The 17216-nt window shown below is 42.1% G+C and overlaps 1 protein-coding gene across 10 annotated transcripts in view; it reads right to left on the bottom strand.

Annotated features, from left to right (window-relative positions):
• The window catches only part of fam228a (family with sequence similarity 228 member A), a 50657-nt gene that overhangs the window by 31590 nt on the left and 1851 nt on the right, over positions 1-17216 (bottom strand). For 8 of the 10 annotated variants that reach the window (XM_041187985.1, XM_041187983.1, XM_041187978.1 and 5 more), the window contains exons 2-6: positions 14031-14183; positions 4678-4755; positions 2454-2636; positions 2288-2368; positions 865-933 (exon numbers count right to left, since the gene is read on the bottom strand). In XM_041187985.1, the coding sequence (XP_041043919.1) occupies positions 865-933; positions 2288-2368; positions 2454-2636; positions 4678-4755; positions 14031-14159 (540 nt within the window). In that variant the 5' untranslated portion in view covers positions 14160-14183. The remainder of the gene's footprint in view (positions 1-864; positions 934-2287; positions 2369-2453; positions 2637-4677; positions 4756-14030; positions 14184-17216) is intronic. The other 2 variants (XM_041187987.1, XM_041187982.1) reach the window with 1 other exon arrangement.

The raw sequence follows: 17216 nt of genomic DNA, 5'->3' as shown, positions 1-17216 counted from the left end.
CAGAGTGTCCTTGCTGCATTTCCTTTGACTGTCATAAGACTGCACCCAAGTCTCAAGCTCGCTACAGATTTGCTTTGGTAAGCAAGTGTCAGGCATTCTGGCTACATGATCTGCCCAATTAGATTGTGACTGTCTCAATATGGCGTGGATGCTTGGCATGCCTGCTCAGGAGAGAACCCTGTCTGGTATTTTGTCCTGCCATATGATCATCAGAAGCTTCCAAAGGCAGCGCAAGTGAAACGGTTGAGCTTCTTGGCATGGTGCTGGCACACAGTCCAAATCTCACGTAAGTGGAACAGAATGGACAGATCTGTTGCTCTATGGACTTTGTTTGGTAAGCAGGCTTGTTCCTCTTCATTCCCAATCTGATGTTTGAAGTTTGCCGAAGGCTACGCTTGTTTTGGCAATTTTTGCATGTATTGGATGTGCTGCCGAGATAAGTGAACATATCCACCGCTGACAGCTTCTTGTCATGGACTGAAACCTTGGACTCGAGATATGGCTTTTCTGGAGCAGGCTGGTACATTACTTCAGTTTTCTTCGTATTGATTGTAAAGGTAACGTTGTTGCATGCATTGGAGAAAAACTCCACACCAAATTGCATGTCTATCTCTGAACAGGTAGCTAGTGCACAGGCATCGGCAAACAGGAAATTGCAAAGTATGTCCTTAGAGACCTTGGTGTTTGCCTGGACACATCTCAAATTGAGCAGCTTCCCGTCCATGCATTATCTGATTTCAATGTCAGGGTCACCAACATGGAAGGCATCAGAGGGCCTGATAGAGAAAACTGTGAGGAGGGTTAATGCAAGCACACAGCCCTGTTTAACTGCATTAATGATTGGGTATTGGTCAGAAGACTCACCATCATGAAGAACATGTGCAAGAAATCCGTCATGGAACTGTCGAACCAGGGCAGCTCGACTCGTGGTAGCTAACATTTAATGAACAGAAGGGTGAAGTGATAAGTTTTGGTAGGAAGAACAAGGAGAGGTAACTTATACTAAAGGATACAATTCTAAAGGGGGTGCAGGAGCAGAGGGACCTGTGGTCTTATCTACAATTCATTGAAGGTGGCAGGGCAGGTAGAGAAAGTGGTTCATAAGGCACAAGAGATACTGGGCTTTATAAATAAAGACAGGTAGTACAAAAGCATGGAAGTTACAATGGTCTATTATAAAATACTGGTTTGATCTCAGCTGGAATATAGGATCTAATTCTGCACATTATATTTTAGGAAGAACATGAAGGCTTTAGAAAGTGCACAGAAAAAAATTATCAGAATGGTTCCAGGGATGAGGAACTTCAGTTACATGGATACATTGGAGAAGCTGGAGCTGTTTTCCTTAGAGAAGGTTCAGAGAACTGTTGATAGAAGTGTTCAAGATCATGAAGGGTATGGACAAAATAGTAAGACATGAGGAAAAACCTTTTTTTTTAAAAATGCAGCGAGTGGTTAGAATCTGGAATGCACTGCTTGGCAGCGTGGTGGAAACACATTCAATTGTGGCTTTCAAAAGTGAACTGGATAATTATTTGAGTAGAAAAAAATTTGGACTAGTGGGAAAACGTGGAATAATGGGATTAGCCAAGTTGGTTTTGCAAAAAGGCAGCACAATAAGCTGAAAGACCTCCTCCTGTATTATAACCACTATGATCCTATAAACAGCAAAGGAACCCTCAAATATTTATATCAATAGGGAAAAATGTACAAATAAAATAAATATCTAGCAATGGTTTGATTGAAGCACCAAACCAATGTCATGATAATGTCATATTGGTGAAATCCATTAGGCTCAACAATTCAGGATGATAATATAATTGCTGCCTTTCTTGAAGTTCCCAAAACAAATGCTTAACTTAAACACTGAGTATATCAATTAGAAACAATTCATGGTATTTCTTCATCTTTGACTCAAGTAAATATAATTTGAAACATAATAGATTATGGAGGTCAATTGTTTCTGAAAATCAAACTCTATGGAGATCCAAGAATATGATCCCACATCGATCATTTGTGTAACTGCGGATATGCTTTGAATAGTGTTGTGAAATCATGCTACATACCACTGAAAAGTAGTTTTAGTAAACCAAAATGTCAATATTGTAGTCTTCCAAATTCATAGGAGAAGCTATGCCATTGAAGTGAATAGACTGTATTCTGGAATAGATTTTGATTAGACTAAAGCAGTATGCTGTGGTCTCATGCTATACCAGCAATATGTCACAAACTGTGGTGCAATAATTGCAACAAGAACTCAAATGCTGTAAAATCATAAAAACTATACCTTAAATTTACGAGGTTTGCACAGATGGCGGACAAATGGATTGAAGTCATCTGGGTTATATTCTTCCAAAAACACAGGTTCCTATTAAAAGAGAGTTTAATAATTCTGTGTATGAAAGTAACAATATAGAAATAGATCTAGATCAGATATACTTGCCAAATCATACCTTTTTATCACAGTAGTCTAAATACTGTAAAACTGAAGGACGTCTTCTTTCAATTGACTGGTTTAATCTTGCTTTGACTTTCCATTGTAATGGCTCATAGACATCATCATTCCATTTCTTGTACAGTAGCTCTTTCCTACGCAGGTTTAGCATATCCTTGTAGGCAGAATATTTATCCAACTCCTAATGAAAGTCAAAGACATGAAAACTGTTTATAAATGAAATATCAATGTCAGTCAGTACTCAGAATCTACCGTTATTATGTTTGTACAGGTAAGAAATATGCAACACATTCAGACTTGAACTTCACAACAGGGAATAAAACAGTACACCTGGCATACTAACTTGTCAGGTTACCTTGGGAACAGCACATTGAGCCTGTGTCTGACATTCAATAAGATTGTAGAGTTAATGTTTTGAGTCTGCATAATTCTTCTTTAGAGCTCTGAAGCAGAGTCATACGGACTCGAAACGTTAAGTTTCTCTCTCCACAAATGCTGCTAGACCTGAGTTTTTTCACCATTTTCTGTTTTTAGTTCAGATTTCCAGCATCTGCAGTATTTTGCTTTTATTTCAATAAGATCATGATTGATCTGCACCTCACAACTCCATGTACCTGCCTTTGATCCATTTCCTCAAAACCCTTAGCTAACAAAAAATTAACAACTTCAATGAAACCAGCATCTATAGCCTTTTCAGAAACTGCCATCAGAATCTTGCATATTTTAACTAATCTTTCACCTTATTTCAACCCAGTGTTTCCACTAACCTTACTAAAATTCTTTCTACTGCTGCAATTGTCTTTTATCAATATTGATACTGCTACTTTTTTCCCAATTTACCTGTCCTTTCTAAATATCCTGAAGCGTGGAATATTTAGCTCTCAGTCATGCTCAGCTTGTAGCCAGGTGTCCGTATTTCTACAGCTTTAAACTGAATTTGTGCTTGTAACTCGTCTGTTTTATTTCTTATACTATGTGCATGTGTGCAAATAATTTTTATCTGTTAATACTCCATGAAGCTATTTTTCCCCCTCATTTTTGGACTTAGTACACACTCTGCTGATGCTCTGTCCATTAAATTGCCTCAATAGCAAATTGTTTTCACTTTTCACAATCCTGTTTAATTTATAAGGGTTATTTTATAAATAGGTTAGGAACAGCGAAGTATGCATTATCTTTCATCACTTTTTGTACTCAATTTTTAAATTTTCATCCAGTTGCTTCACTTCCCCTCCTTTATGTTTAAAGTGCTTTCTACAGTCCAATTTTATCTTTTCTCATAGAACCCTACTCCTGGCTCAGTTCAGATGAAATCAAATCCAGAGTTACAGCTCTGTCCTATTCCAATGCTAGCAGCAGTGCTCCAAGGAAACGCCTCCTTCTCAGTCCATTCTTACAGCAACTGCGTAAAGAATTTCATTAAACATAGAAACACAGAAAATAGGAGGAGATCATTTGGCCCTTCAAGTCTGCTCTGCCATTCAATACTATGGCTGATCCTCTATCTCAACACCATAATCCTGCTCTTTCCCCATACCCCTTGGCATCTTTACAGTCTAGAAATCTATTTCCCTCTTGAACATATTCAGTGATTTGGCCTCCACAGCCTTCTGTGGTAGAGAATTCCACAGGTTCACCACCCTCTGTACGAAGAAGTTTCTCCCCATCTCAATCCTAAATGGTCTACCCCATAACCTGAGACTGTGACCCTTTGTTCTAGACCCCCAGCAAAAGGAAACATGATCCCTGCATCCAGTCTGTCCAGCCTTGTCAGAATTTATATATTTCAATGAGATCTCTTCTCATTCTTCTAAGCCCCAGTGAATACAGGCATTGTCGACCAAATCTCTGCTGATACGACAATCCTGCCATCCCAGGAATCAGTCTGGCAAACCTTCGCTGCACTCACCCTATAGCCAATACATCCTTTCTTAAATAAGGAGACCAAAACTGCAATACTCAGGATGTGGTTTCACCAAGGCCCTATACAGCTGCAGTAAGACATCCTTGCTAGGCAAAGGAAATACTATGAATAGCGCTAAGCAAGCAATATTATGGAGGAGCAGTCTACATACAGGCGATGTAGTGAGGGAAGATGTAAATATTGACGTCAGGAAAGCATGTAGCAGAAACAATGTGGTAATAAATGGAAGGTTTTAATTTTACTTTCCTGATCTATGTTTTCCTATGCAAATTAGCAATTGCTAAAGTGGTTATGTTACCTGGATAAAGCATTCTTCCATGTCATGCAAGGGCTGGCAGAGGGCATTAACTTCACAGGATTCTTTAACTGCTTTAGTCTGCAAAAGACAGACATTTTAAAAACTATAGACGTTTACCATCAAGTATTTAAACATTCAGCACTTCCACACTGAACTGCAATTACAAAATTTTTTTAAAAAGTGGGGGGGAACAAAATCAGGCTTAAAATTGTTGAAATTTTTTAAAAATTATTTTATTCCTCCTCTACATTTGTATTTCAACATCCTTCCATGAAGATGTTTCATGATGACTTAGCCTGAGTCAACAATAAGAAATAAAGAACTTAAATTCACATGGAGCTTTTCACAAACTCAGGATATCTCAAAGAGTGTTACAGACAATGAAGTACTTTTTAAGTATGGGCCCCAATTTTAACACCCCTCCCCAATCTATCTAATACCAGGCACAGGAGAGGATGGTGACAGTTAAAATGAGGGGAATGTCAACCCACTGTTTTAAGCAAGACTGGTGGGAGATCCAAGCTGGTGGGAGATGATTTAAATAACGTAAATTGAGTCCTGATCATGTTCCCGGGACCTGATTTGCTATTTTAGATGGATGCCCGAATGAACAACAGTGACGCCATCATCATTAGGCCTAGCTTGTCAACAGCAAGGTTATGGACCATAAGCAGTTCAGGCCAGTGTATTTTAAAATTTTATTTTAAGTGTCTTTGTGAGCCGAAAGGAAAACGGGCCTCCCTTGATTTGGGGTCTTGCCCAATCACACCTTCAACTCACCGTATATCTGACTGCTGGGGCTCGAAGACTGCTGGACCCCTGCTTCAGCCTCCTGCCACCCAAATTCATGATCCTAACCACCAGCCAGGTAGTGGAGCTGGCCAAGTTTGGGCAAGAGTCAGAAAACATTTATGGAAGTAAGGCTCAGCCAGTTTCCTTATCCCCAGATGCATGCCTGCTTTGGTGCTCAAGGGCACCATATCTGCCTTGCCCATTTTAAAACCAGGGCCAGAGTCATTATTGTAGGGAAACACAGCAAACAATTTTCTTACAGCAAGTTCCCACAAACAATTATCAGATTTTTTTTGTAGCATTTGATGAGATAATGTCTTTTAGGGAAGGAAATCTGTCCTCCTTACCTGATCTGGCCTTTTTTTGACTCCAGATTCACAGCAATGTGGTTGACTCTTAAATGCTCCTGAAGTGGCCTAGCAAGTCACTCAGTTGTAACAAATTGTTAGAAAGTCACAAAAAAGTAATGAAACCGGGCAGACCAACTGGCATCAACCTAGGCACCAGAAATGACAACAGCAATCGCAGCCCTGTCGACCCTGCAAAGTCCTTCTTACTAACATCTGGCGGGGGGGCTAGTGCCAAAATTGGGAGAACAGTCTCACAGACTAGTCAAGCAACAGTCTCACATAGTCACCCTGACAGAATCATACCTCACAGATAATGTCCCAGACACCACAATCACCATCCTTGGTTATGTCCTATCCCACCATTAGGACAGACCCAGCAGAGGTGGCGGCACAGTGGTATACGGTTGGGAGGGAATTTCTCCAGGAGTCCTCAACATCGACTCTGGACCCCACGAAGGTCAAACATGGGCAAGGAAACCTCCTACTGATTACCATATGCACTGGGTCTGCATTGGAGTGCTGCTTTGGGCTTCAGTAGAGTGCTTAAGTTGGAGTTTGGTGACTGAGGGAGTTCAGTGAAGAGGGAACAAGGTGATCCTTTAGAGTACCATGAGTAAGGTCGGGTAAGTATTTACTACTTTTATTGCTTATAGTTTTTAAGGTCTTATTTTGTGGTTCATCATTTGTAAGGGCTATATTCTGCAACAACAAGGAGCAGGGAAGAAAGGCCCTAGGGTAATTGATATTAAGTATCTTCCAAAAGGTTTAATTTAATTTAAAGGAGTAAGTAATGGCAGGAGAGCTCAAAGCTGTTGTGTGCTCCTCTTGTTCTATGTGGGAAGCCGGAAACATTTCCAGTGCCCGGGGCCAGAACATGTGCGGCAAGTGTCTCCAGCTGCAGCTCCTGGAAGCCCGGGTTTCGGAACTGGAGCAGCGGCTAGGGACACTGTGGAGCATATGTGAGGCGGAGAGTATCATGGATAGCACGTATAAAGAGGTGGTCACACCCCAGGCTAAGAGTCCACAGGCAGGAAGGGAATGGGTAGAGCACTGGGCAGAGCAAGAGGACCAGGCAAGTAGTGCAGGAATCTCCTGTGGCTATTCCCCTGCAAAACTGATATACCGCTTTGGATACTGTTGGGGGGGAATGGCCTCTCAGGAGAAAGCAGCAACAGCCAAATTCGTTGCACCACAGTTGGCTTTGCTGCACAGGGAAGGAGTAAAAAGTGTGGGAATGCAATAGTTATAGGGGATTCAATTGTAAGGGGAATAGATAGCGGTTCTGTGGCCGCAGACAAGACTCCAGGATGGTATGATGTCTCCCTGGTGCTAGGGTCAAGGATGTCTCAGAGAGGATATAGGACATTCTGAACGGAGAGGGAGAACAGCCAGTGGTCATGGTACACATTGGTACAAACAACATAGGTAAAAAAAGGGATGAGGTCCTAAAAGCAGAATATAGGGAGTAAGGAAGTAAGTTGAAAAGTAGGACCTCAAAGGTAGTGATCTCAGGATTACTACCAGTGCCACGTGCTAGTCAGAGTAGAAATAGCAGGATATATCGGATGGATACGTGGCTGAAGAGATGGTGTGAGGGGGAGAGTTTCAGATTCCAGGGACATTGGGACCGGTTCTGGGGGAGGTGGGACAGTACAAACCGGACGGGTTACACCTGGGCAGGACCAGGACTGATATCCACAGACTGTAGCGGTGTTATTGGGAATGGCATTAAACAGGAAATTAGAGACGAAAGCAATAAAAGAACATCTGTAATTATGGGTGACTTTAATCTACATTAGCATATAGATTGGGCAAATCAAATTAGTAACAATACCGTAGAGGAGGAATTCCTGGCGTGTATACAGGATGGTTTTCTGGACCAATACGTTGTGGAACAAACTAAAGATCAGGCCATCCTAGACTGGGTATTGTGTAATGAGAAAGGAATAATTGGCAATATAGTTGTGCGAGGCCCCTTGGGGAGGAGCAACCATAATATGACAGAATTCTTCATCAAGATGGAGAATGATGTAGTTGATTCTAAGACTAGGGTCCTGAATCTTAATAAAGGAAATTACGATGGTATGAGGCACGAGTTGGCTATGATGGATTGGGAAACGTTACTTAAAGGGATGACAGTGGATAGGCAATGGCAAACATTCAAAGAGTGCATGTGTGAACAGCAACAATTGTTTATTCCTGTCTGGTGCAAAAGTAAAACAGAAAAGATGGCCAAACCATGGATTACAAGGGAAATTAGAGATAGTATTAGATGCAAGGAAGAGGCATAAAAATTGGCCTGAAAAAACAACAAACCTGAGGGTTGGGAACAGTTTAGAATTCAGCAAAGAAGGACCAAGGGATTGATTAAGAAGGGGAAAATAGAGTATAAGAGTAAACTTGTGGGGAACATAAAAACTGTCTGTAAAAGTTTCCATAGGTGTGTGAAGACAAATGTAGGTCCCTTACAGTCAGAAACAGGGGAATTTATAATGGGGGACAAAGAAATGGCTGACAAACTAAATACATACTTTGATAATGTCTTCACAAAGGAGGACACTAATAACATACCAGAAATGTTGGGAACCACAAAGTTTAATGAGAGGGAGAAATGAAAGAAAGCAGAATTAGTAGGAAAATGGTGTTCTGGAAATTGATGGGATTGAAGGCCGATAAATCACCAGGGTCTGATAATCAACATCCCAGAGTACTTAAGGGGGTAGACCTAGAAATAGTGAATGCATTGGTGGTCATCTTCCGAGATTCTATAGACTCTGGAACAGTTCCTACAAATTGGAGGGTAGCTAATGTAACCCCACTATTTAAAAAGGGAGGGAGAGAGAAAACAGGGAATTATAGACCAGTCAGCCTGACATCTGTAGTGGGGAAAATTCTAGAATCCATTATAAAAGATTTAATAGCTGAGCACTTGGAAAACAGTGGCAGAATCAGAGTCAGCATGGATTTATGAAAGGTAAATCATGCTTGACAAATGTACTGGAATTTTTTGAGGATGTAACTAGTAGAGTTGATGAGGGGGAGCCAGTGGATGTGGTTTATTTGGACTTTCGGAAGGCTTTCGACAAAGTCCCACATAAGAGATTAGCGTGTAAAATTAAAGCTCATGGGATTGGGAGTATTGTATTGAGATGGATAGAAAACTAGTTGGCAGATAGGAAACAAAGAGTAGGAATAAATGGGTCTTTTTCCGAATGGCAGGCAATGGTACCGGGGTACTGCAGGGATCGGTGCTAGGACCCCAGCTATTCACAATATATATATATTAATGATTTAGATGAGGGAACTAAATGTAATACCTCCAAATTTGCAGATGACACAAAGCTGGGTGGGAGGACGAGCTGTGAGAAGGATGCAGAGAGCAGATGTGATTTGGATAAGCTGAGTGAGTGGGCAAATGCATGGCAGATGCAGTATAACGTGGATAAATGTGAGGTTACCACTTTGGTAGCAAAAACAGGAAGGCATATTATTAACTGAACTAAATTGGGAGAGGGGAATGTGCAATGAGACCTGGGCGTCCTCGTACACCAGTCGCTAAAGGTAAGCAAGCAGGTGCAGCAGGCAGTAAAGAAAGCAAATGGTATGTTGGCCTTCGTAGCGAAAGGATTCGCATACAGGAGCAGGGATGTCTTGCTGCAATTATACAGGGCCTTGGTGAGACCACACCTGGAATGCTGTGTGCCGTTTTGGTCTCCTTATCTGAAGAAAATGTTCTTGCTATAGAGGCAGTGCAGCGAAGGTTTGCCAGACTGATTCCTGGGATGGCGGACTGATATATGAGGAAAGATTGAGTCCGTTAGGATAATATTCGCTAGAGTTCAGAAGAATGAGGGGGGATCTCATAGAAACCTATAAAATTCTAACAGGACTAGACAGGGTAGATGCATTAAGGATGCTCCCGACGGTAGATGAGTCCAAAACCAGGGATCACAGTCTGAGAACACGGGGTAGACCATTTAGGACTGAGATGAGGAGAAATTTCTTCACCTAGAGAGTGGTGAGCCTGTGGAATTCGCTACGACAAAAAGTACTTGAGGTTTTCAAGGAGTTAGAAATAGCTCTTGGGGCGAAAGGGATCAAAGGATATCAGGAGAAAGCGGGAGCAGGCTATTGAGTTGGATGATCAGCCATGATCATGATGAATGGCAGAGCAGGCTCGAAGGGCCAAATGGCCTACTTCTGCTCCTATTTTCTATGTTTCTATATACTGCCCTCCTTCAGCTGGTGAATCAGGGCCCCTCCATGTTGAACACCACTTGGAGGAAACACAGAGTGGCAAGGGTGCAGAATGTACTCTGGGTGGTGGACTTCAATGTCCTTCACCAAGAATGGCTTGGTCGCACTACTACTGGCCGAGCTCTAAGTGACACAGCTGCCAGACTGGGTCTGTGGCATGTGGTGAGGGATTCAACAAAAGGGAAAAACATACCTCGTCCTCACCAACTTGCCTGCCGCAGATGCATCTGTCCATGACAGTGTCGGTAGGAGTGACCACCACACAGCTGTTATGGAGACAAAGTCCCACCTTCACATTGAGGATAGCCTCCATCGTGCTGTGTGGCACTACCACTGTGCTAAATGGGATAGATTTTAAACAGATCTAGCAAATCAAGACTGGCCATCATGAGGCGCTGCAGGCCCTCAGAAGCAGCAGAATTGCACTCAAACACAATCTGTAACCTCAGGGCCCGGCATATCCCCCACTCTGCTATCACCATCAAGTCAGGGGATCAACCCTAGTTCAATGAAGAGTACAAGAGGGCTTGCCAGGAGCAGCACCAGGCATACCTAAAAATGAGGTTTCAATCTTGTGAAGCTATAACGCAGGACTACTTGCATGCCATACAGCATAAGCAGCAAGTGATGGGCAGAGCTAAGCGATCCCACAATCAACAGATTAGATCTAAGCTTTGCCAAATCCATTTGTGAATGGTGGTGGACAATTAAACAACTCACAGGAGGAGGAGGCTCCACAAATATCCCCATCCTCAATGATATAGGAGCCCAGCACATCAGTGCAAAAGATAAGGCTGAAGCATTCGCTACAATCTTGAGCCAGAAGTGCCGAGTGGATTATCCATCTCGGCCTCCTCTGGAGGTCCCCAGCATCACAGATGCCAGTCTTCAGCCAATTCGTTGCACTCCACGTGATATCAAGAAATGGCTGAAGGCACTGAGTAGTGCAAAGGCTATGGGCCCTGACAATATTCCGATAATAGTACTGAAGGCTTGTGCTCCAGAACTTGCCATGCCCCTAGCCAAGCTACAACACTGGCAGATACCCAGCAACATGGAAAATTGTCGAGGTATGCCCTGTACACAAAAAGCAGGACAAATCCAACCCGGCCAATTACCGCCCCATCTAGTCTACTCGCCATCATCAGTAAAGTAATGGAACGGGTCATCAACAGTGCTATTAAGCGGCACTTGCTCAGCAATAACCTGCTCACAGACTCTCAGTTTGGGTTCCGCCAGGGTCACTCAGCTCCTGACCTCAATACAGCTTTGGTTCAAATATGGACAAAAGAGCTGAACTCCCGAGGTGAGGTGAGAGTGACTGCCCATGACATCAATGCAGCATTTGACTGAGTGTGGCATCAAGGAGCCAATGGGAATCAGGAGGAAAACTCTCAAATGGTTGGAGTCATACCCTGCACAAAGGAAGATGGTTGTTGTTGTTGGAGGTCAGACATCTCAGCTCCAGGACGTCACTGCAGGAATTACTCAGGGTAGTGTCCTAGGCCCAGCCATCTTCAGCTGCTTCATCAATGACCTTCCTTCTATCATAAGGTCAGAAGTGGGGATGTTCACTGATGATTGCACAATGTTTAGCACTATTCACGACTCCTCAGATGCTGAAGCAGTCCATGTCCAAATGCAGCAAAACCTGGACGATATCCAGGGCTGGCAAGTGGCAAGTAACATTCACGCCACACAAGTGTCAGGCCATGGCCATCCCCAGCAAGAGAGAATCTAACCATTGCCCCTTGATGCTCAATGGCATTACCATCATTGAATCCCCCACTATCAACATCCTCAGGTTACCATTGACCAGAAACTGAACTGATCTATCCATATAAATACTGTGGCTAAAAGAGCTGGTCAGAGGCTAGGAATCATATGACAAGTAACTCACCTCCTAACTCCCCAAAGCCTGTCCACCATCTACAAGGCACAAGTCGGGGTTTATGGAATACTCCCTACTTGCCTGGATGAGTGCAGCTCCCACGGCACTCAAGAAGCTTGACACCATCCAGGACAAAGCAGCCTGCTTAATTGGCACTATATCCACAAACATTCACTCTCTCCACCACCAACGCACAGTAGCAGCAGTGTGTACCGTCTACAAGATGCACTGCAGGGATTCACCAAAGCTCCTTCAACAGCACTTTCCAAACCGTTGACCACTACCATCTAGAAGGACAAGGGCAGCAGTTAGATGGGAACACCACCCAGAAGTTCCTCTCCAAGTCACTCACCATCCTGACTTGAAAATATATCACCGTTCCTTCACTGTAGCTGGGTCAAAATCCTGAAACTCCCTAACAACACAGTGGGTGTACTTACACCACATGGGCCGCAGTGGTTCAAGGAGGCAGTTCCCCACCACCTTCTCAAGGGCACCTAGGGATGGGCAATAAACCCTGGCCCAGCCAACGAAGCCCACATCCTGTGAATGAATAAAAAAAACCTACATGTTGCTCAGGTCACTAGGAGGACTCCCCCCGCTCTTTGAATGCACCCATGGGATATTTTGCCTCCATCTGTAAGAGCAGACAGGGCTTTGGTTTGATATCTGTTCTGAAAGACAGCATCTCCAAAATGCAACACCTATTCATTGCTGCACTAGAATGTCAGACTAGATTACATGTTCAAGGCTTTGAAGTGGGACATGATCCTCCATCTCTCTGATTCAGAAAGGGTAGTGTTACCCTTGAGCAACAGTTGATTTAAAATGAGAAGACTCAATCTAAAAGGTGGCATTTCAGAGCAATTGTATCTAAAAATCGATGCCACAATATTTTGCGGACAGTGGTAGTAAGAGAGTTGATAACGAAAATTATAATTTACCATCTTAGTCAAAACAAACTCAAGACTAATTAGCTCTGAATCTTATTAAATCTAAGAAAAGCGTAGATCTAATTTGAGAGATTGTTGGATTATATTTCCGATGATTTAGAAATTTCATAAAACATACTTCATTTGATAGGGACTAAAATTATTTCACTATGGAGCATAAACAATTTAATGACATTATAGAAAACATCAACTGTAACCATGCCAGAGCAGGATCTTAATGAGGTTGGTCATAATAGAGAAGTGTTTCAAGCAAAACTAAACATTAAAACAATAGTCTTACCCATTAATGCAAACGTTTCACCCAATACATAAGCACTCTGACTGATACTATTTCCAGCAAAAAATTCATCACATTATCAAACCGTGAAGCAGTAATTTTATTAAAATTAGCCATATTCAAAAGGCAATGCAACCAGATACCCTGCTTTGACTGGGACTGATCTAACACAAGATTGTGAACAGCTTGAGCAATTATTTTATCTAGAATCACATTATTGGCTTTGTTTACCATTCATTTCTACTTTACTGAACACCCCCTGGGAAACGTATCATAATTATAATAAATGGAAGTTGCTATTTAATCAGTTTACCCGCTTCACTGAGATCAGATGTCCCAAATTTCATTAAAAAGCTAATGAAAAAGATGACAAATGCACTTCAGCAACAAAAAGCTGACATTAAAACACACTGGTAAAATGGCTGGAAAAGTTAGAAGTACAAATATCTTCAAGAAATGTTAGTCCTATTTACTGCAGTTTTACAACTTTCTATGCTGCACAAAGCCTACATCCAAACGTAACCCAAAGCCATACAGAGCACCAGGATGCTGACTGCATGTCATTGTGCAAAGTATTGACCAGCTTTTGATCATCTAGAAAGATCATGATCACTGTAAGAGTTGCTTAGGATTAAGTCAGCCAACTAAGCAATTCTACCCCATTCATCACAGCTCATCAGTTTTAGCATCTGGAGCTTCTGTGCAACACTGAACGAGGGTCACTAGAATGTGATTGGCCAAAATCTCTGATCTACCTGTTGGCACTTTAATGCAGTTTCTCTGTGTGCATCCAGCAACCTCATTACTAGTCACTTTTTTAAAAAAAATTATACCTGGAGATATGCAAAAGACTTCCTCGAGAGCCAGTCCATACAATTCTGCTCTGTTGACCAAACAGATGCACTTAGACATTTTTCTGGTGGTTCTATTCTTGCATACCTTTGTGCTGAAAGAGATTTCATTGGACATGTGCTTGCAGTAGAAATCTATAAAAGGATGAAAACAATACAGCATAAAATTAAAAACACTGACCTGACAACTTTGATTAGAGAGGTCTTTAATGCTGTTCCTCTCAACCTAAGGTTTTAGACCAAACAATACTCTTTATACAACATCTGTCTGCAACTCCAAATTTTGCCGCCCAGGAAAGAGCTCTGTCACCAACATTCAAGAGATGCTCTAAGCACTTTCTAAACTTGGCTATATTCCATGCAGTACAAGTCTTTTACCTCTAGGGAAACCCACACTACTTCATTCAAGTTAAACAGCCTGATTGAATGCAAATATCAACTTTAGCACCTGTGCAAAGCAAAAATACAAGAACTCATTATATCCATAGAGCAAGACTGGACACACTCAAGTACTAACAACGTTATTTGGAATTTTGTCACCTCAAAACATTGTGGGTGGCTCAGGTTGTATACTTACAGCTCATTCACTGTTTCAACTGTTCATTAAATACAGTGTTGCATTTTAACTTATTTTTGCTGTGTTGTAATTTCTTTAGTAAGTTTAGTAAATATACATACAAGGCTTCCCTCTATGTAATATAAATAACTTACAAAGTGACACCGCAATGTATTGTAAATGCACCCAAAGGTATATTCTGCCTCTGAACCACTTCCAGAGACCTATGCAACAAGATCTTCCTCCATCTATGAAGCACTATTCCTCTATAGAAGTCGGAACAGGCTGTGAGAACACTGAACAGCTCCATCATGCATGAAACGTATAATCACCTGACCCATTAAGAAACACATTCAACAACAACTTTGACTCATATAGCACCTATAACATAGTAAAACATCCCAAGACACTTCACAGGAACATTTGTTAGAACTCAGGTAGCTAGGCAGTGAAGGATTGAACACTGCAGCCAAGTTTTTGTACTCTTTGAAGCTTTTGTTTAGAGGCACACATGACATAGTGTGCATCTCCAACCCAACAATCAGAGTTCTCACTGCTCAAATGATAAGTCTCCAATGAATGCCCTTCAGAAGAATACAATTAAACACAATTGATATACAATTAACAGCATTATCAAACAAAATCTGACACCAAACCACGGAAGGCAATATTACAGCCACTAACCAAAAGCTGATTCAAAAAAAAGGTAGGTTTTAGGGAGCATCTTAAAGGAAGAAAGCAAGGTAGATGTAGAGAGGTACAAGTTGGGAATTTCAGAGTTTAGGGCCTAAGTAGCTGAAGGCATCCCAATGAATCCAGGATGCACAAGATGCCTTAATTGGAGCAGTGCAGATGTCTGGGAGGGTTGAGAGGCTGGAAGAGATTACAGAGATTGGGAGGGGAGAGCCCATGAAGGGAATTCGAAAACAAAGATAAGAATTTTAAAATTGAGGTGTGGCTTAACTGGGAGCCAATGTAGGTCAGCGAGCACAGGAATGATGAGTGAATGGGACTTGATGTGACTTAGGACACGGACGGCAGAGTTTGGATAACTTCAAGTTTACAAATAGCAGAACGTGAGGCGCCAGCCTGGAGTATGTTGGAGTTGTCTAGTGTGGAGGTAACAAAGATATGAATGAGGGTTTCAGCAGCAGAGCACAGAGTCCTTTATGGCACAGGAGGCCATTTGGCCCATCGAGTCTATGCCGGCTCCCACAAAGCAATCCAGTCAGTCCCAATCCTCTGCTCGATCCCTGTAGTCCTATCAGTTTATTTCCATCAAGTATCCATCAATTTCCTGTTGAAATCATTGATTGTTTCTGCTTCCACTACCCTCATGGGCAGCAAGTTCCAGGTCCTTACCATTCACTGCGTAAAAAAGTTCTTCCTCACATTCCCCATGCATTTCTTGTACAAAATCTAAAGCTGTGTCCCCTACTCATTGTACCATCCGCTAATGGGAAGAGATTTTCCTTGTCTACCTTATCTAAACCTGTCATAATTTTGTAAACCTCTATCAAATCTTCCCTCAATCTCCTTTGCTCCAAGGAGAACAACCCAACCTTTTCAGCCTAACCTTGCAACTAAAACCCCCTAACCCCAGAACCATTCTGTTAAATTCCCTCTGCACCCCTCAAGGACCTTCATATCTTTCCTGAAGTGTGCTGACCAGAACTGGACACAATAGTCTAGATGGGGCCTAACCAGAGCTTTATAAAGGTTCAGCTTTTATACTCAATATCTCTAGGAGCTGAAGAGGGCAGAATTGGACAATCTTACAAAAGTGGGAATAGGTGGTCTTAGTATTGGCATGGATATATGGTCAGAAGCCAAATATGTTACCAACTTTCTAAACAGAATATTCAGCTTCAGGCAGGAGCCAGGGAGAGGAATAGGATCGGTGGCTAGGGGACAGAGCTTGGGGCAGGAACTGGAGATGATGGTTTCAGTCTTCCCAAATTTAGAGGAAAGATCTGCTCATCAGTACTGGATGTCAGACAAACAGTGACACAATTTAGAGATAGGGAGGAATTGAGAAAGGCAGTGAGATAGAGCTAACATAACATGTTTATGGAAACACTGTTTTTGGATGAAGTCAGTGAGGGGTAGCATGTAAGTGAGAAGTAGGAGGGGGCCCAAGGACAGATCTTTGTGGGACCCAGATCACTGTAGTGGCAGGAAGAGAAGCCATTGTAGAACCAGGCAAGTACAGTCCACCCAGCTGGATGACCATGGAGAGGATTTGGAGGAGGAGGGTGTAGTCAACTATGTCAAAGGCCAGAGAGCCCTAATCCTTGGCTGTGCAATACTGCTATACCATTATGTGGAAGTATGTCAAAAAGACTGATATCAATGCATGCTGCCAATGCGGTATAAACTCTTCGCATCCCTCATTCAATATAAAATTAGTGACCATTTAGGAGTGTATGGGCTAATCAAGGATTGGTTGCATTTGACAAAGTTAATGTTTTTGGAAGTGGCAAATTGGTTAGATACAAGGAATGCAGCAATTTACTGTATGAGTTTCCAAAAAACATTGACACTATGAATTTGTAACTAGAAGGGCTGCTAATATAACGCTAAAATAAAAGCAAAATACTGTGTTTTTATTT

The sequence above is a fragment of the Carcharodon carcharias genome, chromosome 5 (genome assembly GCF_017639515.1).
Source record: "Carcharodon carcharias isolate sCarCar2 chromosome 5, sCarCar2.pri, whole genome shotgun sequence".
NCBI classification, from domain to species: domain Eukaryota; kingdom Metazoa; phylum Chordata; class Chondrichthyes; order Lamniformes; family Lamnidae; genus Carcharodon; species Carcharodon carcharias.
The sequence above is the reverse complement of the archived record's forward strand: the minus strand, read 5'-3'. Positions and strand labels throughout refer to the sequence as shown.